This window comes from Canis aureus, chromosome X (assembly GCF_053574225.1).
Source record: "Canis aureus isolate CA01 chromosome X, VMU_Caureus_v.1.0, whole genome shotgun sequence".
Classification (NCBI taxonomy): domain Eukaryota; kingdom Metazoa; phylum Chordata; class Mammalia; order Carnivora; family Canidae; genus Canis; species Canis aureus.
In genome coordinates, this window is record NC_135649.1 from 2,314,479 (window position 1) to 2,338,274 (window position 23,796).

The following is a 23,796-nucleotide window of genomic DNA, read 5'->3' on the forward strand; positions in this document are numbered from 1 at the left end:
AGGTGAAATTCACATAACATGAAATCAATAAAAAAAAAAAAAAAAAAAAACATGAAATCAAGCCTTTTAAAGGGCAGAGTTCGGTGACATTTAGTACGGCCACAATGTGTAACCGTCACCTCTACAGCTCCAGAACATTGCCCCGAAAGGAAACCCAGCCCCTGGCAACAGCTCCTCTGCTTTGTGTCGCTATAGATTTGCCTATTCTGGACATTTCCTACCCACGAACTCACACAGTGCGTGGTCTTCTGTGTCTGGCTTCTTTCACTTACTGTCATGTTTCTACAGTCCGTCCATGCTGCAGCGGGGCTCAAACCTCATTCTTTTTTAGCCAATAGCATCCTATCGTATAGACAGACCACATTTGGTTGGCGCATTCCTGCTGATGGACTTCTGGGCTGTCTCCACTTTTGGCTTATCATCAAAAGCCCTGCTACGAACGTTCACGTCTAAGTTTCGGACTGAGCACCTGCTTTGAGCCTCACTTCCCTTCCCACGAGCAGCGGACGGGGACCCAGCTGTGCGCTCTCGCCTCCCCGCAGCATCACTGTATGCGGTTTCCATCCTGCCTCCCAAGGCCCCGCGCCTTCCTTCCTCTCCCTCCGCATCACATTGACCATGATGCCCTGTGGCGTGCTCAGCATGCACCTCTGGGCGTCCCTACGAGTGTTCCCTCTCCCTAGAAGGTCTAGGACCACTTCTTCACTGCAGCCCTCCTCCCGCTCTGTGCCCGCCCTGCAGCCCCCCAGCCCACTTTGCAGCTCACGGCTTTTCCCACAGCATCTTTCCAGAAGCTCCTCCTGCAGGGACCGGGCAAGCGTCCTCTCCGCTCCACCCCAGCACCTGGCCCACGATTGCTCCAGAGTCCTGTTTGTGCTCAGCCAATATTTTTGTGAGATGTTGCTAAATCTACCTCCCCACCGAGTCAGCTGGAGAATATGCTGAGCTGTGTCTTTGCGTGGGGGCAGGGGTGGCAGTGCCTCCTTCCACCCCAGGCAACCTCATGCTCCTCCCCGTCTGCCCCACAAGCCCCGCCAGAGAAACAGGCCAGGAGGCAGGACTGCACTTTCTGTGGGAGGCTTTTACTGAGGGATTGAGGGATGCTCCCCGGCCAGAGGGCAGAGGACCTGGAAAGGCACATGCGGTGGCTGTGGTGGGGTCTCCCTCTTGGGTGGGGGCCGGCTCTGCAGAGACAGCTCCCCTGGCTGACCCCTCTTTGGCACTGAGCTGGGCACACAGGTGCCCTCATGCCCGGCAGCCCCAGCCCCTGTTTCCCCGTTCGGTTGGCCTGTGCCCCCCACCCCACCCCGGGAGGTGGCTGGCAGTGTACGCTGGTGGGGCAACAGGCCACCGGGGGCTGGCTCAATGGCTGGCAGGGTGCTTGTGTTGGCAATCGAGATGGCTCCCGACGGGACTCCAGTAAATTAGCTTGTAGAAGGAAAGAAGGCCAGGGGCCAACAGGAGCAGGGGCTACATTCTTACCAGCGCTTGCTCAGAAATGTTGTGCAATCCTTCCTCCCGAGGGCTCTTAGAGACAACCAGCAGGGAGAAGGGGTACACGCGAGGGGCCCTGTCTGGCTGCTTCTATGGCAGGAAGGGTGTCCCGGGGGACGGGAGCCTCGCTGGGCCATCCGGGCGGTAGCAGTGGATGGCCCGTGGGGTCTCCAAGGGACTGAAGAGGAGGGCGCTGGGGGGACCGTGGCGTCAGGAGAGCAGGGCCCCAGAAACGCAAGGCTCTGCACGGACTGGCTGGCGGTGCGAGTGGGGGGCTCATCTCCACCCCCGCCCCCAGGAGAGAAGGCAGGACCACCTGGCCCGGCCAGGGGAGGGGGCCCGGGGACAGGCACGTGGTTTTGCCGGCAGTCCTCGAAGCGGGGCAGGCCTGTGGCCAGGAGGCCTGGGAGGGAGAGGCATGCAGGGTGGGCCCGCGGCAGGGCTGGGTGCAGGGGTCGGCGGGCAAGTGCCGCTGTTTCCTTCGCGTGACCGCAGGGCTCAGGGGGGGACGGCACCCTGGAGGACCCCGGAGCCTTGGCCCAGGATTTGGCAGAGCTCCTGGAGGCGCCGCTGCATCTTGGGGATGCCCGCCAGCTGCTGCTCCAGCCGCTGCTTCTCCTCTGTCAGGCTCAGGCGGGCGGCAGAGTCCAGCTTCTCGAACTTCCAGCCGCCCTCCCCGTCAAACTGGAGCAAGTGCGTGTGGTACTTCCTGGGCCGGCAGAGGGACGGGGGCAGGGGCTGTTCAGCAGGAGACACTTGGCGGGTCTCTCCCCAGCTGCCAAGGCGTGGGCGCGCATGTGAGAGCGAACGCGGGCGGGGAGGGAGGGCACCTACCAGAGGGAGGGCCGGTGGGTGATGGAAAGCAGGGCAATGCCAGCGTCCTTGGCCGCCTGGAAGATCTTGCCTTCCACGTCGATGCTCACGGCGCTGGTGCACTCATCCAGAAGTGCGTACTTGGGCCTTGGGGTGGGGTCGAAGGCGCCAGGCTGTGGGGTCCTTCCAAGCCTCGGCCTCCCCCGCCGCCACACAGTGGGCACCCCGCTCGGCCTACCGGATCCCGCTTCTTGGGGCTACGGTGAGGCCTCCTCGGGGCACCCCCCACCTGGCTGCCCTGCCCGGGCCCCTGGACACCCCACGCTGCCCCTGGTGCCTGCTGAGGGCTGGGCGCCCGAGGGAGCCCCGCTGCCCCCCGACAGCCCAGCTCACCTGTGGTAGAACATGCGGGCCATGCCGATTCTCTGCTTCTCGCCCCCCGACAGCACGTCCTTCCAGTCGCACACGGCCTCCCAGCCTAGGCAAGGACAAGGGGCTTCTGTTCAATTCCGCAGGGGCTGTCCCTGACCCAGGGACAGTGGGAGGGGCCGAAGACGCTAGTGACCGTGGGATACGGGGCTCGTGTGGCCCAGATGCTTATCCATCTGCAGGTGACACTTGAACAGTCAAAAAAGACTTGGGGACAGCATCGTGTCCCCTCCAAGACAAGATATGTGGGACCCCCATGCCCCAGGGCCTCCTGGGAGCCGCGGCCTTCCCAAGGGGCCCGCTGTCCGAGGTCGGGGGGCTGCGCCCGGATCCCACGGACCTGCCTCCTGACGTCACGGGGCCCTCTGGACCCCCAGAGGGTGGCCACGGGCAGACGCAGGGCGAGGACCGCCGCCTGCGAGCCAGGGACCCAGGCCCGGCACGGTCTCGATCTCAGCCCGGAGACCCCTGCGCTTCCGGCCGCGGCCCTGGAGGGGCTACGTGGCAGGTGCTCGGCCACCGGGGCCCCGTGTCGCAGCCGCCCTGGCCGACGCTCGCAGGATGCATGCAGGACGCGGCGGGCGCGGTGCTGAGGGCCAGCCAGCGCTTCCAGCGGTGGCCCAGTCCCAGGGATGCCACAGGGGTCTCTCCAGAAGGCTTCTCACCCGCAGGGACCGGCTGCTGGTGTCATCGCCGGGTGCCAGGGCCTCAGCAAGTCTGAGCAGAAGTGAGTCCTCGTGTCCTACCTCCACTCTGCCTCCCACGGGCCTAGAAGTTTTGTCAGGCCGTGTGGCCACCCACAGAACACTCTCCTCGGTAGCTTGTCTGGAGGTGACGTGTGACCATGTGACTGAACTCTGGCCAGTGGGGTGTAAGCGTGTTACACGTGTCAGCTTCTGGAACTTTCTCTCAAAGACACAGGGCAGGTACCCCTGGCCCTTTCCCCCACGCCGCCCCTTTCTCCATCCCGCGGCCTGGGATGTGACGTGATGGCTGGAGCACCCGTCTTGCACCAGGAGGTGACCTTGGGAATGGAGGCCACACACCGCTGAGTGACCCGAGGGGCCCTCACACGGCTGGGGATGCGCCTGCTTCCCTCAGGACGTCTGTGTCGCGGTAAGATAAACCTGCGACCCATCTGAGCCCCTGTTGGGGGGCGGGTTCTGCTACTCGCAGCCGAACTCAGTGCTAACAGCCCGGGGGGGCCCCCGGAAGACAGGAGGAGGGGTGCGCTCCCAGGTGCGGGGCGGCTGGAACATGAAAGACAGAGGGAAGCTGGGGATGAAGCCCGGGGGTCCACGGCACCCAGGGGAGGCCCGCGAGGGGCGGCGCCACCCAGTGCCCCAGCTCGGGCCAGCCGTCTTTGTGACACGGGGGACGACACCCGGGCAGGAGCCTCGGGAATCACCTGCGGTTCCCTGCAGGCCTGCTCTGAGCCCTGATGGGGCTCACGGTGGCGTTTACTGCTGGTGCTGAGAGAGGGACCGGTACCTGCCCTTCTCGGAAGGAAGAGTCAGGGGCCCAGGTCACTGCTTAAGTAAGGTCAAGCGCCCCTTAAGGGATGGAGGCAGGGGTGGGACCCCACTTGTCAGATTTCCCAGAGGAAACTGGGCCCAGCCCCACCTTGGTTTCTCCCCTGCGGCTGGGCCACCCTCCCCGCCTCCTGCCCTCTGGGCACCATGGGTATTTGCAGACAAGCCCGGTAGGCCCTCGAGCAGTGCCTTCTCCGGCTACCAGGCTGTCCCTGCACTGCCGCGGGCTCCTACCCAGGGGCTGGCACCTCCAGGGCTCTGTCCTGCCTCCCATGCCGGGGGTCCTCTGCACACACACCTCGTGCTCACCCAATCCCCAGCTGCCCTGCTGACGCCCAGCGTCCGTCCTCTTGCTGAAATGTGACACTGACCTGTCACGTCCCTGCCTAGAAGCTTCCAAAGGCTTCCTTCACTGTCAGGGAAAGCCCGGGCTCCCTGCTGGGCCCACTGGGCCCTCCCTGCCATGAGCCCCAGAGCCTGGAGAGGGTGTCCTGGGCCGAAAGCGAGCGCGCCCGCTGGATGCCTCCCCTGCCTCGGGGACTCAGGTCCACACTGGTGGGTGGGGCTTCCAGGGCTCCTAGCACTTTGGACTCCTGGACGGCGGGGCCGTGTCCCTCTGGGGCCGGGGCGGGGGTGGCGGGGGGGAGCAGCAGCAGGCCCTTCACCTGAGTGTTGGGACAAAGGGCAATGTTGAGGGCTCGCTCCGTGGCGCTGCCAGGTGAGACGCACCGCCGCCTCCCTACCTCCTTCCCGCTGCAGGATGTGGTTCAGGTGCACGATGTCCAGGATGGCTTCCAAGTGCTGCTCCGAGTAGCCTTTCCTGCGCATGTCCTCCACGGAGTCTGGGTAGATCACCTGGTCCCGCAAGGAGCCCACGGACATGTAGGGCCTGTGGGAAGGCTGCGTGTCTACCCGGGGCAGGGCTGCCCTGTGCGTCAGCGGGGCCCTGTCACCGGCCCTGGTTGCTGGGGGCAGGGCCGACCCCCGCCGCTAAGCGACCCGGGCAGTGCTCACAAGCCCCCTGCACGCACGCTCACAATGTGCACCCCCACACCCCCACACCGTACAGCACACGTGCACAGATGCCTCGCACCCCCCTCCTGCGCGTGCACACCCCCCCCCCCAGCTACCAAGTTGCCAGGTGAGTAGGCCACGGCCCGACGGCAGGTGGAGGCACCATGGCCCCTCCGACTCCGGGGCCACGACCTCGCTGAGCTCTCCCGATGCCCCCCGCTCTGCTGCTCCTGGGTGGCAGGTCCCACGGGTGAAGGGGTAGGGGCGGAGCGGCGGGACCTCCCCTCACCTCTGAGGGATGTAGAACATGCGCTGGGGCGGGGGCTTGTACAGCACGCCGCCGTAAGTGGGCCAGAGACCGCCGAGGATCCGGAACAGAGAACTCTTGCCGCAGCCGTTGGGGCCGGTGATGAGCAGGTGCATGCCTTCTTCCACCTGCGGAGGCAGCGGTGCTGGTACCTGGCGGGGGGGGGGGGAGGGGGCTGCACGGGCCTCCGTCCCCTCCCCCGGGGCCCCCATCCGGGGCCGTGCCCAGGCTGGTAGGCAGGCCATTCTCGGGGTCTTGGTGTCGGACAGCAGGGCATGAAGGATGAGGTGTGGCAGCCAGAGCCCTAGCCAGACGCCTGTTTGGGGTCCGGGCCTGATCCCTAAGCCCCTGCCATGCACCAGAGAGCAGGGGGCCAGCGTGAGGAAGGCCCCAGGAGGTCAGCGGCACCCTCTTGCCCGCCGTCCCAGCTCACCAGGACTCCCAGTGTCTTGGCTTCCCAGGCAGACTTGCTCTCCCGGGAGGCCCGGGCCCGGGCCAGGGGCTTTCTTTCGAGTTCTGGGTGGACAGTGATAACCCCCCACTCTGTTCCTAATGCCTGGCTAGTCCCCCTTCCCCCTGGGCCTCTCACTGCCCCCGCGGGTGCTAGGGCGCTGGCCGGAGGCCGCTGTGACCCCTGCGCTCAGCGTGAAGGGCCTCGGGCTCTCCAGTTAGCCCACTACACGGTGCCCACTGGCCTTAGGGAGATGCCTCCCGTAGGAGAAAGGCCAGCCGAGCTTGGGCGGAGTGTGCAGGAAGGAAGGGGTCAGGCGGCAGGGCACTGAGGCCACAGCTCCCCCCCTCGCCAGGTCCGAGTGGCAGTGTTGTGGATTGAGCGGGATCGCCCCCAGACGCCTGTGTTATGGTCCTAACCCCCGAGACCTCAGAACGTGACCTTATTCGGAAAAAGAGTCCTTGCAAATGCAGTCAGTTAAATTTAGACGAGCTCATCCTGGAGTGGGGTGGGCCCCTCATCCGCTGTCACCGGTGTCCTTAGCAAAAGGGGACTTTTGGACACGGAGACGTGCACACGGGGAGCAGGCCACGTGACGAGGAGGCCGAGACCGAGGTGAGGCTTCTGGGAACACCACTGATGGCCAGTATGGCACCCGGACTGGGAGCGGCCGGGAGCAGACTGGGAGCGAAGCGCTTCTGCTGTCCGAGCCCATCACTTTGTGATCCTTTGTCAAATTATAAATGCCCTGGGGCGGGGGGGGGGTGCTGGGCCCCCCTCCTCCATGGTGGATGCGCAAGGGCCAGTGCCTCAGGCCTGGCTCCCCCCCCACCGTGGCGCCCCGGCGGCCTCCCTGGTCCTCTTCCCCGGGCCTCTCCCTCCTCCGCCGACCTGCCCCACGGCCTGGCCCATCATGACCGGGAACTGCTCCCGTCTGTTCCCGGCATCTCCCAGCCCCCGAGCCCAGCTTCCGCCTCGCCCCGCACCCCGGCTCCTCCGTCCAGACACCCCTCCTCACCTGGCCTTGCTCCCTAACCAGCTGCACCCTGGAGAGCCAGGGCCCCTGGTCTTTGCCTACTTGGCTGCCGCTGGGCCTGCAGGGAAATCGTTTGCCTTGGATAAACCAGCCATTGGTGGCTCCCTGTCACACCCCAAGAGTGAGCACGGCCAGGGGCGACGGGGATCACGCCACCGTCCTGTGCCGCTCGGGGTAACGGAACGTGCCCAGCCTCCAAGCGGCTCTCGGGGCCCCTCTCGGCAGACCAGGGCAAGGAGCCCCCACTGGCCCCAGCAGCCGCTGACCCTCCACTCGCCTCTCCCCAGGTCCTCCCCGCCGGGCCCCGGCTCCAGGCCACCCAGCTGCGGCCCCTCGGCTCCCCGCTCCTGCCACCACTGCCTGCCTCTGGGGGAGGCCTTCTTCCTCATGCTGCCCACCTCCCCGAGCCCCCGTGCAGCTTCCTGTGACCTCTGCTCACCTCGGGGATAGGACCATCCTTCCCGCGGCCCCCACGGGATCCCGCGCAGCTCACTGGGACCTTGGCACTACTTTAGGGGACCCGGCGTGGGGCCTCCCTGAAGGCAGTGCCCGTCCAACTTACGTCTGCTTCCCAGTGCCCAGCCCAGGAAGGAAGGAACGATTCCCTCTCACTGCTTACACGGACCGCCCCAACCCCAGGCCTCTCCTTCTATCAGGCCCCGACCGTGTCGGAAGCTTCAACTAGGGACGCCGGAGACTGGTGGGTGTTGGCCTCCGGGGCTTCCTTTCTGCAGACAGCCTCTGCAGTGGCTGGGAGCCCTCCCGCCGGGCCAGGCTGTACCCAGCACACACCCACGCTGGAGGCTCCTTAAAGCAGACGGAGGGGACCCTAAGCCCAGGTCACTGGAGGAATCTATTTCACCATAGTTACAGTTGAAGCAGAGCGCCCAAGTCCTGGGCTTCTCGGGGATGGGGGCGGGGGGGGGGATGGCAACATGGGGCCAGGGCCAGGAGCCCCTGGGTGCCCCTTGGCTCCTCCTAGTAGTCGCTAGTCACTTTTATGACTCTGCTGCGATAGAATCAACAGTCAGAGACACGTTGGCATCTCACCTTGACCTTAGCCCACTAGCCAAGTAGATCTGGGGAATGACAACACATCCAGGCCCAATAAGCCAGACACCGAGGGTTGGGGCTTGCAGCTACAGAAGGTTAGGCCCAGGGCCCCATAGCTGAGCCCAGCCAGGCCAGCACTCCTGGGTCAGGCGACCCCCCACCCCGTCCCCCACTTGACCTACCCTGATATTGAGGCTGGCCACCACCACCTCTCCCGTGGGCGTGATGATGGGGATGTTCTCACAGATAATTCCCTGTTCCACATCTACCACTTGGCCTGGAGAGAGAACGCAATGAAGGAATAGAGGGAGCAGCAGCACTCCCTCTGCCTTCTGGTGGGTTCCACGTGCCACTCCACCGCTAACGGCATGCCAGTGTGTGGTCCGGGGACCCTTGGGAATATGGGTCTTCCGGAAGCCTGCCCCCAACCAGCATGTGGTGCTCTCCTCTGGACAGGGGAGGGGCAATGTCACTTCTCTGGCTTCTGGAACCTGAGGCACGGAGTCCACCTTTGCTCTGTAAAACCCTCTGCTCCTGGCACTATTTTAATGGCAGCTTTGACGTTTGGGCCCCTCTTCCACAGTACCCGGCCCCTGCTGTAGTCTCGAACTTTCGCTTGCTGCCCACATGGGAGAGTGATCCCTTCTACTCAGGGACTGCATCTCCCTCTTTTGCGAAGAGAAACAAGAGAAATCTCTGGCCAGAGCACCGGGAAGGAGCTGGCAAGTGAGGGGGATGACTAGCAGCTACCACTCGGGGAAAGAAGGTGACGGGGGTCACGGCAGGCCCCGGAAGCCCTCCCTGGGACACAGCTCAAAGATCCTGCCCTCCGGGTGGGGGTGTCCGTGGGGAGCGCGCCCTTACCTCGGATCTGCAGGGGCCCCTCTACGTGGACACCAGACCTCGCCACAGCCCCGGGCCCTGCCTGAGTGTCCTCCAGCTCCCCGGGCCTCTTGAAACGGCAGTGCTGGACATCTTCAAATACCTGGAACATCTCGTGTACTCGGGCTGTGTAGCCGGCCAGCTCTGTCACCTGCGGGGATGGTGACCTGGCTCAGACACTGCCAGCTGGGGGAGCGGTGGGAGGCATGGCAGGGGGCGGTGCTGGGCTGGGGGGTACCTCCTTGTAGGATGACATGATCCGCTCGATGGCATCCGCAGCAGCTGTGAGGAGGTTGCGGGCAATGGTGAAGGCCTCCGTGCGCTCGCTCACGAGCTCCTCCTCCCTCATCTCCAAGGCTGCCTTCTTCACTGCCTCTGAGTCTATGGGGCACAGGGGAAAGGAGGGGACTGTGGGAAAGCAAAACTGACCCCCTGGGGAAAAGAAAAGTCTCTCCAGCAGATGGTGCTGGGACAACCGGGTATCCACTTGCAAAAGGATGACCCCTGCTTCACACACCCCCAAAACTAACATATGGCTCCTTAAACATGATGCCAAAAGCACAGGCAACAAAAGAAAAACAGATCAATGAGCTTCATCAAAATTAAAACTTTTGGGGTTGGGACGCCTGGGTGTCTCTGGTTGAGCACCTGCCTTTGGCTCAGGGCGTGACCCTGGGGTCCCGGGATCGAGTCCCACATCGGGCTCCCCAAAGGGAGCCTGCTTCTCCCTCTGCCTGTGTCTCTGCCTCTCTCTGTCTCTCTCTGTGTCTCTCATGAATATATAAATAAAATCTTTAAAAAAATTAATAAAAAATAAAACTTTGGGCAGCCCCGGTGGCTCAGTGGTTTAGTGCTGCCTTCAGCCCAGGGCGTGATCCTGGAGACCCGGGATCGAGTCCTACATCAGGCTCCCTGCGTGGACCCTGCTTCTCCCTCTGTCTCTCTCTGTCTCTGTCTCTCTCTAATAAATAAATAAAAAATAAATAAAACTTTCGGGGGCACCAAAGGGAACCATCCGGAAAGTGAGAAGACAGCAGCCTATAGACTGGGAGAAGACTATCTGCAAATCACATATCCGAGAAGATCTCGGATCCAGAATACCGTAAGGAACCTTTTCCACTCAACAACAAAGAGAACCCGATGAAACCGTGGGCAAAGGATCTCAACAGATGATTCTACTGTATTCTGAGATCTACAAATGGCTAAGAAGCACGTGAAAAGATGCTCAACATTATTAGTCATCAGGGAAATAGAAATCGAAGCCACGGGGAGATACCGCCCCACGCCTACTGGGATGGCTGGTGGGGATGTAGGATGGTGCAGCTGCGTGCAAACCAGCCAGGCAGGTCCTCCAAAAGTTCAACGTAGACTTCCCACGGAACCCAACAACTCTCCTCCCGGGCATGCATCCACGAGACACAAAAACACGCGTTCACACCAAAACCTGTACACAAATGGTGATGGCAGTAGTGCTCGTAATCATCAAAACGTATAAACGACCCGAATGTCCACCAGTGAACGAACAAACTGCGGTACGCGTAAATAATGGACGATTATTCGGCCATAAAAAGGAGGTGCTGATTCACCCTACAATGTGGATGAACCTTGAAAATGTGATGCTGAGTGAAAGAAGGCCGACACAGAAGGCCACAGATTGTGTGATTCTATTCATGTGAAATGTCCACGAGAGGCAAATCCACAGCAAGAGAAAGATGAGTGGGTGCAGGGGGCTGGGGAGTGCTGGAGAGTGACTGCTAATGAGTCCAGGGTTTCTTTTTGGGGTGATGACGATGTTGTGGATTTAGTGGTGATGGTTGCACAATTTCCTGAATATATTAAAAACCACTTAATTGTACACTTTAAAAGGCTGAATTGTACGGTATGTTAATTACATCCGAATAATCTGGATCAGAAGATGAGCCATAAGCATTTGCCTTTCTTTTTTGGCACAACCAGCTCCTTTTCCCTAAAGTGCCCTCGCTCTGTGTCTTATGCTAAGGATGGCAGCCCCTCTCGGGGCCACACCTGCACCCCATCATCCAACACCCAGAGCCGTCGTCCCCCCGAGTCTTTCCAACATGTGTGTCCCTTTTGGACCTCGTTTCTCCCTCATCTCATGCCTCGACACTGTATTCTGTGGCCCTAGTGAGAATGGCCATCCTCGACGCCCCTATTTCTCCCTGGGAGCCTGTTTCTGTCTCGACTTGCTTTTCTAGTTCAGTCTAGACTCCGTGGTTGCTCCCTTTAATCCTCTTCTGTCAGTGGCCTTGATTCCCTTGACCCTTAGAGCTCCTGAGTGGGCAGGGCTTTTACACAAGGAATGTTCTGGAAATGGTGATGGGGAGCAAGGGGAAGGCTGACTCTGAGCGTCCTGGGGTGTGGGAGAGTGAGCAGTGCTCACTGGGGTATCCAGGGGAAGCTGAGGCTCCTGGGGCTGAAGTGGTGGGAAGGAATTTCCCATGATGGGCCCAAGGACTCTATCCGGGGTGGGGGCATATGTCAATATGTCAATTCAAGGTGGAAGCCTTAGAAATATGACGGCAGAGGTGGGGTGGGAAGGTGGGAAGGCAGAGGTGGGGTGGGAAGGTGGGAAGGCAGAGGTGGGGTGGCCTCAGGGCAGTACAGGGTGGAAAAGGCACGGGATGGACGGCCTGACTGCCTCGCATTGCCTTTTCTTGGGCCTGGCCCAGCAATCCAAGGAACAAGACACGGGTGGGGGTTAATCCTGACAGTTTATGGCCCTGGGCCTGCCTTCCCACTGTGCCCCCAGGGTCATAGCCCCCAACAGGCAGGGGGGACATAAGCTGTCCTCCCCAGACATCCTAAAAGCCGGACAGTGCTGCACAGAAAGAGAAACGGTTCGCCGTTGCTGGGGGCGTCCTGGCCACAGCGGGCACCTCCCCGGAGACAGCACCGACTGCCCTCTGTGGGCTTCCTCAGAGGCTCAGGCAGCTAAGACCAGAGCCCCGGGGCAGGACACCAGGCAGCCGTTCACGGTAAGGCCATCCTCCCTCTGGGCCCTCCGGCCTTGCAGCTCCGGCAGGCCAAAGGGATCTGAATTTCCCGCATTTGGTAAGTGTCTAACTCCTCCCGTAGGTCCCCAGGGCCCCCAGCCTCCTGGAGGAGGCCCTCGGAGCCCTCACTGGCCACCGGGTCCTGGGGACACGGCAAGGACAAAACAGACAAAAATCCCCGCCCCCAGTGAGCACGCATAGCCTAACGTGACAAGAGTGACGACAAACCAAATAGAGAAGTGGAATAGACAGTGTGGTCGGCGGTGGGAGAGCAACGGGCGAGCGGGGAAGGAGAAGAGGGCGGCGGGGCGGTGGGTCCCCAGAGGAGAGAGCGTTCCCGGCAGAGCCCTGCTTCAGGGGAACAACGAGGAGGCCAGTAGGACGGCAGTAGTCAGGAAGGAGCCTGGGGACCAGACAGGGGTCTGGGGCCCAGGGACAGCTACAGAGGAAGGGGGCTGCAGGCGCTCCCTTGCAGAAACCACAGGTCGGTGTCCTCGGGATGGATTCCCATGCTCCAGGCCAGGGGTGCTGACTGGGCCCGGCACCTGTGCCTAAATCAAGGCCACCACCCTCATGTAAGGCCTTTGCAGCCGAAAGTAATATCCCCCTCCAGTTAGAGCCTTCCTCTTGGGGGTCACCCAGGGGCGGACAGGTAGCAGAGGGTCCAGAAGCCCCAGGGTAGAGACACAAATAGGGAGAGAATCAGACTTCTGGTTCTGAAACAAGTCAGGCTCTCTCTCTCTTATATGCAATTGAAAACCCTCTTACTACCAAACTGCATGAAAGAACACATCTTTAAAAAATTTTTTACAATAGGTTTTGTTTATTCTTTTTTTTCAAGATTTTATTTATTTATTCATGAGAGATGGAGAGAGAGAGAGAGGCAGACACACAGGAGAAGCAGGTTCCCCACAAGGAGCCCAATGTGGAACTCGATCCCAGGACCCCGGGATCATGCCCTGAGCCGAAGGCAGGTGCTCAACCACTGAGCCCCCCAGGCGTCCCTATTTATTCTTTTTAAGTAAGCTCTACACCCAACGTGGGGCTCCAACTCACAACCCTGAGATCAAGAGTCGCCCACTCCAGCAATGGAGCCAGCCAGGCGCCCCAAAGTATAACACCTTTTCAAGCAGAGCTGTGCTCCAAGGGAAGCAAGGAAATTTCCAGGAGCACAAAGAGGAGCCAGTATTCGGGTGCTCCCGTGAAATCTCCAGAGATGGGAGAAGACAGGGAAGTCTCTCTTGCATAGCTGGGGCTCTGGGTGCACCAAACAAAAGGTCTCCCCTAAGAATATGTAATTATGTGTCTGGAGTTCAAATTAATACCGCTGCCAAGGTCACGAGCCCCTCCTCCCCAAGCCGAGAAGCTAAGGCGAAAGGGCCTCCAAGTGGTTAATTACCCTGGCAGGCAGGTGTGTGTGGCCTGAACAAAAAAGCAAGTACACACCTTGCTGGGGAATGACCCCCCAGTTAGGCCACGCAGGGTTCCCACGGAAGTCTGGTAGCAACACCCACGGGGAAATGATCCACTGTGAGTGAACAGCAGCCGGTGGAAAATAAAGCTGGTTTACACGCCCAAGAATCCCCAAGCTGGACAGACACCATGGAGCGTAAAAAAGGAGCAGTCCAAGAATTGAGAGAATCAGACATCTACGAAAACAGTTTGAAATTCCTATTTGAGGGACGCCTGGGGGGGTCAGTGGTTGAGCATCTGCCTTCAGCCCAGGGCCTGATCCCGGGGTCCCGGGATCGAGTCCCGCATCGGGCTCCCCGCATCGGGCTCCCCGCACGGGGCCTGCTTCTCCCTCTGCCTGTGTCTCTGCCTCTCTCTCTCTGAGTCTCTCACGAATAAATAAAAAAATCTAAAAAAAAAAAAAAAAAAGAAATTCCTATTTGAAAAAAAAAGATGTCTGTTTTCAAATTTCTGTGTGAACAAGAAGCAAAAAGAACTTATAGAAATAGTCACTGAAATTTCAAAAAATTTCAAATCAGATGCAGCAAAAGAAAAAACTGATGGACAAGTGAGCATAAAAGATCTGTGGGGACGGCCCCGAATTCATACGGCAAAGTGGTGAGGAGTCGCAACGGAGTCAGTGAGAAGAAAAGAGTAAAAGAAGGAGACCAAGGCCATATTTGAAAAGATCACAGCTGAGAATTTTCCAGAATGACAGGACACCCTGAATATCCGAAAGCCATACAACAAATCCCAAGCAGGATAAACAGAAGCCTACAGGTAAATACTTCACAGGGAAGCTGCAGGATGCCAGGGAGGAAAGTCCAGAAGTAACCAGAGAGACAAGGCAGACTGTCCAACAGGGACAATGGAATATTGTCAAGGGGCAGAGATAGCAATCGTCCCCCAACTCCCACACCCAACTAAACGTTAGTCTAGGAAAAGAGTAAAATAAAGATGTTTTCAGACAACAGAACAATCTCAATGTTTCCATAACAAAAGCTTTGTGGGGGGGAAAAACTTCTAGAAGACGTCCCTCTGGAAGAAGGTAACTGGGCTGTGGGAAAGGACCAGCGAGCAAAGAAATCGGTGACCAGAGGGCTGAATTTAAACACACATTGACCCAATCAAGCAAGAAGCAAAGTGTAAAAACAACAGGAAGGCAAACTTGACCCCGGGCTACATCACACATGGGCATGGCGGGGCCCTGAGCTAGAAGATTCTAAAGGCTGGGTGGAGGAGGAGCTCCCGGTTAGCGCGGTGTTAACCTTTCAGAGGGCGGCCACCAAAAGACTGCCAGCAGAGGGACAAAGGGGAATCCTGATGACCCAAGAGCTAGAGTGACAAGCAAGGTAGGCTTTCCGGTCTCTCCTCACCCCCACCGCAGGCCTTAGGGCCGAGGTCCACGCCCGTCTATACCCGCGGCAACCCACGAGAGTTGTTTTAGGCACAGGAAAGCCAGGGCCCAAGCGACGAAGGAGCCGAAGCTGATTCCCCCTCCTTCCACTCCCAGGTGGCGGCGAGCCGAGGCCAGGACCAGGTGGGCGAGGGTGCGTGCGTCTGAGAAAGGGACACAGGGGCTCCCTGAGTCACAGTCCCCAGGCTCAGCGGCGCGGTGCCACGGGGCGTGGAATGGCGGAGAGGGGAGACAGGCCGAGCAGAAGGCAACCAGGAGCTCCGGGACCCCGGCAGGGGCGCGGGCCTAGCAGAAAGGGCAGGCAGGTCAGCCAAGCTCCGGGGCCTCCCCAGCCGGGGAGGACAGGCTAGGGTTCGCGGCCCGGCCCCCTGGGACGCCGCGGCTCTCACCTGACTCCGAGTAGCCCGTGGCAGTGATTATGGGGACGGCCACCATGAGCAGGCCCGAGGCGCTCCACACGTACTTCATGAGGAACTGCTCCAGCATGATGTACCACAGGCGTTCCAGCAGGATAAGGTTAATCTGCGAGGCCAGGTCCTGGTACGAGTGCTGCAGCAGAGCGAGCTCCACCTGCGGAGGGCGGGAGAGGGAGGCCGGGCGGCCTCCTGGTAAGGCCCACGGGCACCACCAGAGTCTCCAAGCACCGCTCGGACACGCTATGCCATTTGGTGGCCACGACCAGGGCAAGGGTAGGGGGTTACGACTGGGCCCTATTCACAGGGGCCGGTTTCGAACTTCGGGACTGCCTGACGTCATAGTACCAGGGTTCGGTCGCCACCAAGAAGGGCCTCCCCACCCCCACCTTCCGAGGCCCATGGCCCCATCCTTTCTTTCCACCACCTGTCTAGCTGGCATGTTTACCACACCCCTGTTTTGCCCCGCGCAGCTTTGGGGCATCTCTGGGCAACTGCTGGCGGGGAGGGGGGTGCTAACCCTAACTAAGCTGAGGGCGGCACGGGAAAGCAACAGGCGGTACTTGGGTTTGAGGAACTCAGTTCCAGAGTCTCCCCATCTCCTTGGGCCCCACTGCCCCAACCTGCCCAAGGTTCCCCTGGATGAAGACCCGACACCGTATTGTCCCCCCAGAAAGCTGAAGGGCAGGCTCCTCCGCCGGTGCCGCCCTTCCCTCCCCATTGCCGCAGGGGCCACCACCTGCGACCCCAGGTCGCTTGCACAGCCGGGGAAAGGGGCTCCCGCAGGGTCTGGAGAAGAGAGCGGTGAAGGGAACGGAAGGCAGACCAGAGGGGTCTGGAACTGGTCATGGCAAGGCGGCCATTCGGTGGTGGCTTTCTAGGCTCCTTACAGGGGTCTGTGCCCCAGCCCCGCCTCCCACCCCCGGCTGAGCCCAGCTGCCCAGCCTGGCACCGTCTCCGTTGCTGAGTACTTCCGCACCTGACTCTCCACTTGACTCTCATCACACGCCACAGCGTGTGTGCTCTCACGTCCACTGGACTGTGGGACGACGAAGCCCAAGAGCCAAAGGGACCTGCCCGAGGTCACACCACTTGGAGGCAGCAAGAGGCGTGACTTTGCACCATCCTGGCGGAGCCATCAGCAGAGAACCAGGTTCTCATAAACCTGCTTTGGTGCTTTGATTTGCTGAGAAAGGTTCACCTTGTTCTCCAGCCAGCGGCAGTTTGTGTGTACGTGTGTACGCGAATGAAATCTAACTCGGCCTCCTTCAGGGAGCTCAGTGAGAACAGGACACTGTGATGTCCGCCCGCCAGCCAGCCAGTCACCTCTGCCCTAACCTGTTGAATGGAGCCTGGGCCAGTGTCCATAGGGACATCAGCTGGTGGAACTGGGGTGAGCCACGTGCCTGCTCAGTGAAGGCACCTGACGCACCCACGAGGGCCCATCACCCCACACCACTTTCCAGCCCTTGAGCCGAGGTGGAAAGAGACAGGCTGTGGACACACGCCGGGGCCCTCCTGCCCCTACCAGCCAGGTCTGGCACACTGATTGGCTTTGCATCGAGTCCAATCCCGGTTCCTGAAGTGAGCACGCCTTCTCCGAGCACCCTGGCAATCCAGGCTCGTGCTGGGAGCTGGCAGGAGCGCCAGCCGGGGCTGACAATGTAGCTGCGGGTAAAGTGCCAAGCGCCTCACCCAAGGCCGTGGCTGACCGCCAAGGCCCTGCAGTCCAGCATGCGGGAGACGAGACCCGGGTTGTAGCTGCAGACCAGGCATTTTCCCCCAACCTGGAGCCCAGCCTACACCTGGGATGCCCGCTGTGCACAGTTTAGGGACAAGCCTTTAAGAAAAAAAATCACGGCCCCTGCCCAACGTGCAGCCAACGGGACGAGGTCGGGCGACAAGAGGCCACCTGAGCCGGGAAGGACACACACGGGCCTCCTCCAGGAGGCGGCTATACCGTTGTGCCTCGTGCCCTTCCCTCCAGAAGCCCTCGGGAACCGAAACCGGAGTCGCAGAGAGCAGGGCCCGAGGCAGCTGCAACCCCAGGCACGAGGAAGGGGAGGGGCGAGGCGAGATAAAGGGAGCACTGGCCCCGAGTAACCTTTCCCAGCGCCAGGCTCCCGGCCGGCCTGCTGGGGAGCTGCGCGCCTGGGACCCGGGCGGAAGGGCGGCCGCGCGGGGGGCAGGGTGGCCGCCGGCGGGCAGGAAGTGCGTCCCGCCGCCGCGGCGGCCTGGGCCGGGCGGGCCTGGGGAGGCAGCCGAGCAGGTAGCCAGGCCGCCTGCGGGCGCGGGCGGGGGAGGCTCTGACCCCGGGCGCCCAGCACCGCCGGGGCTGCGGCCGCTCGTTAACGCCCGCTCGGGCTGAGTCATGCCCGTAACGCCGGCCTGCCGGGCCCACCAGCTGGGCCAGATGCCGGCCTTCAAAGGGCCCGGGGCCCAGCAGCCGGCCGTGCCCCCCCCCCCCCCCGGGTCCCTGCTTCCAGATGGCAGGAGCCTCCTCCCGGCTGGCTGTAGGAGCGGAGCAAGCAGGGAGCTCCCGCACCCCGAACCGCTAGGCTCCACCGCCCCGAGGCCAGGATAAGCACCCCGAGGGGGGGAGGAAGCAGAAGTGGCCCCGGGCGGTCCCCACCCGGCCTTCCTGCTTCTCCATTTCTGGGGCCTAAGCCTGGCTGCCCCAGGCCCTGCCATCCCCAGGCTGGTCTTCTGTGGCCTACCCACACCTCTGGCCTCGGCCCCCGCCAGCGCTGCTGTCCGTGGCCGCCTGCCCCCCGCCTGCCCCCCGCCTGCCCCTGCCACCGGCTCTCGTCTGCGCCCAGTACCCCGAGCTGCCCCACCTCGTGGCCCCCATAGAAGGCGATCTCCTCTGAGTTGGCCACCACTCGGGAGTGCATGTAGCGCAGCTCTCCCTTCCTCCGCGCCTCCTCTGCCACCAGCTCGCCAAACTTGGGGGAGAAGGCTCGCAGCACGTTGGCTGTGAGGAACACAACGAGGCCGGCAATGGCCGAGGGCCAGGCTGTGCCGGCCCCACGGGAGCGGGCCGCCCGAAGCAGGGTGTAGGCGGTCACCGCCACGTCCAGGAGCGGCTTGGTGAGGTTGGAGTACAGGTGGGCCACAGAGGCGGCAAAGGCCACCACATCCTCGGTCAGGGACTGGTCAGGGTTGCGAAGCCGCCCGTCCATGTTGCTGACTCGGTAGTACGTCTGCTGGGAGAAGTAAAGGCTGTAGGCATGGGCCACTAGACGGCTGCGGAAAGACAGGGCCAGCTGGCCCTCGAGGTACCGGATGGCACTGTTGATGAAGGTGGCAGGGAGCGCGATGAGCAGCCACTGCAGGAGCTGCCAGCCGAAGGCCCGCGGGTCCTTGCGCACGATGCAGCGGGCCAGCCGGCCGTCCAGGCGGGCCACGTACACTGACAGGAAAGTCCGGCTCACCAGGGAGGCCGAGTGCAGCGCCAGCAGCCCCGTTTCCCGGCACAGTGTCCTGGGGAAGAGCAGCCGCAGGAGTCCCAGGAGCCGCTGCAAGAACACCCGGTTCACGCTGGCCTTGGCCGCTGTGGCCCCAGACACCTCCTGCGTGGACTCCCCTGCTGGTACCTGAGGGCCCCTGGTTGCAGCCAGGTAGTGCCGCACCAAAGGGTAGATTTTGTGGGCTCCATAGGCCGTGAGGGCCAGGACCAGGGCTGTGCGCTTCAGCGTGGTCACCCGCGAGGACCGGGGGGTGGAGAGCACCGGCATGTCACCTGGGTTGGATGCACGGGGCTGGGACTGGTGCCTGAGGCAGAAGTCGAGGCAGGTGGCTGGAAGGGTTGTTGCTCTGACCCCCGGTTCCTTGTCTAGGCAACTGGAAACCTTGCAGTGGTTCCTGAGACTGTCGCGTTAGGCCACCGGGGCGGTGCTGGGGACCCTGGTGCGGTGGGCTCGGGGGCCCTCCAGCGTAGCGGCCTCTTCAGGCAGCCAAGGTGGAGAAACTTGTCAGGCCCCCAGCCCCTGGGGGCAGAGCCTCGGGGGTGGGGGTAGGGGGTGTCGGCAGAGAGGGCGGCTCTTCCTCTCCACCTCCTCCTCCTCCTCCTCTCCCGGTGGCGCCCCTTCCCGGGGCACCGGGCGCGTCCGTCCGCTCCGCAGCCTGGCTGAAGCCGACAGTGACTTCGCCACCCGCCCCGAATCCCCACCCACCCACCCCTCCCCAGGGGCGAGTCGGGGGGAAGGGGCGGAGGCGGAGGAGGGGCGGGAGGCGGAGCCCGGGCGCGGCCGGCCCCACCCCGTTCTCGCTCTCCGGCTGGGCTCCGCCCCTTCCCCGACCACTGAGACGTGGGAGGACCGCGCGGGCCAGAGAAGCGCGCGCTGGCTTTCCCGCCAAGGCCCCGCCCCCCTCCCGGCGCGCCCGAGGCGTCCCCGCCCAGCCTCGAGGCGCCTCTTCTCCTCCAGTCCTGGGCTTTGGAGCCTCGGCTTGGGGGCGGGGCTCCAGGTGGCCGTGGGCGGAGCCCCGGGGCCTGGGTGCGGCTGGGAGCGGGGGGGCGGGGGGCGGGGCGCGGCGGGTGCTTCCGGTTTCCGGCCGCGGGGGAAGGGGCGGGGCCAGGGCCGTGTGGGAGCGTTGGTAGCGGCGGCCGCGGCGGCGACGGGGCGTGTGCGTTGGCTGTGGGGAGCTCGGTGAGCGTGGTTGCGCGCCCGGCTGGGCTCTGCGGACAGCCCGGTCCTCCGGGCCTTCGACGGGGGCGGCGGCGGGTAGCGCGGAGAGGCGGGAGTCCGGGGGCAGGGCTGGGCGGAGGGAAGTCGGGGCGGCGGCCGGAGTTGGGCTCTGGGGGCGTGAAGGCGTGGGGGCCGGCCGCGGGGCTGAGGGGCGGTGGCGAAGCTCCTCGCGACGGGCCGCCGGCCTGAGGCTGGAGGAGGGCGTGGCGGGCCAGGGCCTCGTCGGGGGCCGCGCGGGGGCAACGCGGGGGCCTGGAGCCGGGTGGGCGGCTGTGGCCGACCCGCGCTGCCGTGAGGGCTTCGTTCCTCCGGTTTCTCAGGAGACCGCTTTTTCTAGAACTTTCTCTAGACGGGGCCAGGAGATACTTAACTCGAGACCCGCATTTGCGCTTGGCCCCGACTCCCGCCCGGTAGGAGTCGCTCTTGTGGCTTTTCGGAGGTTCCCTGAGTTCTCCCACCGCCTCGGGAGTTAGACGAGCGGCGGCGTCGGAAGGTTTTTTTGTTTTGTTTTGTTTTTAGCGCCTGCTTTCGCCCGAGAGAGGGAGGCCGGAGGTTTTCTCTCGGCTCCGTTCGAGAAGGCTCGGGAGGGAAGGGCCTCCGGGGTTCCCTGGGGCTGGGTGTGGGGGCGCCGCGGCTCCTGGAGAAAGTGCGTTACTGAAACACTGCCGCCCTGAGGCTGACTGGGAAGGGAGTGTGCCTGATGGATGTCGAGAATTTTCTCCCGTTTATATAATCTTTATTAACGCTTTCCCAGTTAAGCAGGCGTAAGGAGTTTGCTGGACTCCGTCGGGAAAGGAATTCGCCGGAAAGGTGGCTCTTAATGCGCATCCTGGAGGGCAGCAAGCAATTCTGTCCTGGCAAACGGGAGTTTGTCAGGCCTTTGAGCACTGTTGGCCAAGTATCCCTGCTAAGTCGAGGCCAGTTTCAGTCAGTGGCTTAAAAAGACCCGAGTAGAGTGTTGGGGTAGAGGGTAAACAGCGGCTGCTCAGCTCTCACAACAGCTTCTGTCCCTTTTGTGTCCTGTCAGGAAACAAGCTCGCATCCCACTGTTGGAAACCTTCTAGCAACAGCATGAGTCTGCAGTGGACTGCAGTCGCCACCTTCCTCTATGCAGAGGTTTTTGCTGTGCTGCTTCTCTGCATTCCCTTCATTTCTCCCAAAAGGTATGGTCTGTGCAGCAAGCAGGCAAGCAAAAGGGTGATTGTTGCTGAGCCCCAAAACCTTGTGCATGCACAGTTGGTAAGACCCTGGAATTGGGGCCAGATGGAAACAGGTAGAACCTGTCTGGGGTTGAGGTGGCAGGGGTTGTATTTATTACTGCCAACCTTCCACACAGTTTTGCTTCGTCACATCTTTTTGAATTCCTTTCCCGTGCACACTGCCTTCTGGCCTTCAGAATGCTCCAAAAGAGAGAAGACCTCTCTCTGATTATGTTTCTTTCTTGGAATGATACCCTCTGCCTTCCCTCGGGGATTCAACGGGGTGGCAATATGGCATCTGGAACACTTGCACTATGGGGTCATGTTGTAGCTGATTTGGTAACTTCTGTTCTTCTAAGCAGCCCCGCTGGCACTGCGTAGCAGCCTCATGAGCATTACTCAGCCTATGAGAGATGAAGCCATATTGCTTTTAATGAGCAAGGATCTGTTAAAAGTTAATTGGAAGTTAATGTTTAATTACACATAATACGTGAACATTCTCTGATTTTAATTAGACAATTGTAAATAAGGTAAATCTTTATAGATATTTTTAAAAATGATTTTTAAAAAGATTTTATTTATTTATTCATGAGAGAAACAGAGAGAGACGCAGAGACACATGCAGAGGGAGAAGCAGGCTCCATGCAGGGAGCCTGACATGGGACTCGATCCCGGATCCCCAGGATCACGCCCTGGGCTGAAGGCGGCGCTAAACTGCTGAGCGACCCAGGCTGCCTCTTAAAAATGATTAAAACAAAAACATAGATCTCTGACGTGATATAATAGGAAGCATATGATATTGTCTAGGACATATTTTAGCCAAAAGCCAGATCTGAATTTCTTTGCGCTTCATACAGTTCAGAGGAAATATAGAGACAGAGGCCTTTTTGGAGCTGCAATCTGGGCACCTTTGTGGGAAAAACAACCTGGTTTCTGCAGAAAGTCAATTGGGAAAGAAGGTGGAAGAGGGCGAGGAGAGATTGAAGCTACTTATCAACTAAATGCAGAGTCAGAACCTTGTCTGTTCAAATTCAAACGAACCAAGTGTTAAAAAAAAATTGCAGCAATTAGACTTTGGGACTCTGGCTCTGATAATGAGGGATTCTTGTTCATTTTCTTGAGGTTTCGTGATAGCATCATGATTGCATTAACCGTTCCTAAAGGTTCTTTTCTAACAGTTACCTCCTGAAGTATTTATGGAAAGAAACAAAGGGAGGTCTTGGGTCAGCTTCATAATAATCCAGGGTGGTGGAGGAGAAACTGTTTGAGGAAATAATGGGTATGTGGCAAGCATTTTGAACATTACATAGAGGAATGCAAAGAAAAGTTTAAGTTTTCTGTTTCACTGCCTCTGAAAGCCATATGTTAATTATCCTTGAATAATAGTAAAAAAGAACATTTTTGTTGCCTTCCCCAGAGACTACTAGTGTTTTGTTTTCTTTTTACTACTAGGGTTTTTAAGAGAGTGGTTTCACAGGAATTTCTGTATATGGCCAAGCATTCCCCCCCCCCCCCCCACACACACACACACTCTCAAACAGATGTCCTACATTGAAGAACTGAGGACACTTGAGGCTGAAGCCGTTCAGGATATTTAGCCATTGGAGATGAGTGCAAGACTGGCTTTCTGTTCTCAGGGTCCTGGGTCCCAAGTGTATGTTTCTGCAGCTTTTTTTTTTTTGTCTTCCTTCACAGATGGCAGAAGATTTTCAAGTCCCGCCTGGTGGAGTTGGTAGTAACTTATGGCAACACCTTCTTTGTAGTCCTCATTGTCATCCTTGTGCTGCTGGTCATTGGTGAGTGAGCAATGGCTGAGGGCAGCTACGTGCCCCAGCCTCTCTGCCACAGCATGGCCTCTGCTGTAAAGCCTTGTGCAGTGTTCCATGTATAGCCTATAAGTTGGATTTCTCCGAGATAGAACACCTCAGTGCCTCCGTCTTCCTCTTGGAAGGAGGATCCCTCATCCCCGAAGAGAGTGCTCCTGACTGTTGGCAGGGCCTTTACTTTGACCGGCAGCCTTTTTGCATCCTGTGATGACCACTTCACCTTTTTGGGGTGGCTCCTCAGGTCATTTCAGAACTGAATCCGAGAGAAGCTGACTGGCTGATGTTGATCTTGGTTTAAGCAGCACTGCTTTTCAGTTATGTAGACAGGCTGTGAATAAGGGACCAAGTGACCAAATGGTCAGGGAGTGGGGCTGGAAAGGAAGCTGCTGTGACCTGTAGCATAGTGGGGACTGAGGTCTGGCAGTGTATCCCAGAGCCTTCTGGATTGGGTCAGGCTTCAGGGTCTTTATGGGTCCTTCTAACTGTGGAGTTCTGTAAACACCATGTTGAGGTACACACTAACCAGGCTTGAAAGATAAGCTGGTCTCAGGGCATTCTCAGGGATGGGGCTTGGGGCCTTATATGGTACTAAGGTGGAAGGCAGGCATTTTGTGACGTGGTGATGTGATTGTTTGGAGACCAAAGGCAGCAATATAGCTTTCATTTGGCTGTTAAATATGTGTTTTGTTGTACTAAGTGGTCAGCATATCCCTCAGCTTGGACTTTAAAGTATTGGCTGGGTTCTGTGGCAGACAGTGGTTCTGTCTCCAAGGTGT

General features: G+C 60.2%; 2 protein-coding genes and 1 long non-coding RNA gene across 6 annotated transcripts in view; 2 read left to right on the plus strand and 1 right to left on the minus strand.

The window, feature by feature from the left end:
* Positions 1-1,061: 1,061 nt before the first annotated feature.
* On the minus strand, positions 1,062-19,472 carry ABCD1 (ATP binding cassette subfamily D member 1). Its single transcript, XM_077889659.1, has 10 exons — positions 18,145-19,472; positions 15,284-15,464; positions 9,250-9,392; positions 8,994-9,162; positions 8,312-8,406; positions 5,572-5,717; positions 5,012-5,157; positions 2,701-2,785; positions 2,329-2,454; positions 1,062-2,203 (listed from the first exon to the last, which is right to left on the minus strand). The coding sequence occupies exons 1-10, from the start codon at positions 19,042-19,044 to the stop codon at positions 1,993-1,995; spliced, it is 2,202 nt and encodes a 733-aa protein (XP_077745785.1). The 5' UTR covers positions 19,045-19,472; the 3' UTR covers positions 1,062-1,992.
* On the plus strand, positions 4,924-10,876 carry LOC144308736 (uncharacterized). The gene is made up of 2 exons (XR_013375072.1): positions 4,924-7,250; positions 7,364-10,876. It is a non-coding gene; the product is annotated as an uncharacterized LOC144308736 (long non-coding RNA).
* The window catches only part of BCAP31 (B cell receptor associated protein 31), a 35,139-nt gene continuing 26,044 nt past the window's right edge, over positions 14,702-23,796 (plus strand). Inside the window, exons 1-3 of one of the 4 annotated variants that reach the window (XM_077889662.1) lie at positions 14,702-14,829; positions 21,023-21,158; positions 22,890-22,990. In XM_077889662.1, the coding sequence (XP_077745788.1) occupies positions 21,067-21,158; positions 22,890-22,990 (193 nt within the window). In that variant the 5' untranslated portion in view covers positions 14,702-14,829; positions 21,023-21,066. Of the gene's footprint in view, positions 14,830-19,807; positions 19,957-20,006; positions 20,032-20,800; positions 20,923-20,996; positions 21,159-22,889; positions 22,991-23,796 lie in introns of those variants that run through there. The other 3 variants (XM_077889661.1, XM_077889663.1, XM_077889660.1) reach the window with 3 other exon arrangements.

Coding starts and splice junctions, on each gene's coding strand:
- ABCD1 (XM_077889659.1), bottom strand. CDS start 19,044: ATGCCGGTGCTCTCCACCCCCCGGTCCTCGCGGGTGACCACGCTGAAG. Junction 15,465..18,144: donor CCTTCTATGGGGGCCACGAG/GTGGGGCAGCTC, acceptor CGCCCTCCGCAG/GTGGAGCTCGCTCTGCTGCA. Junction 2,455..2,700: donor GCCCGCATGTTCTACCACAG/GTGAGCTGGGCT, acceptor CCCCACCCCAAG/GCCCAAGTACGCACTTCTGG.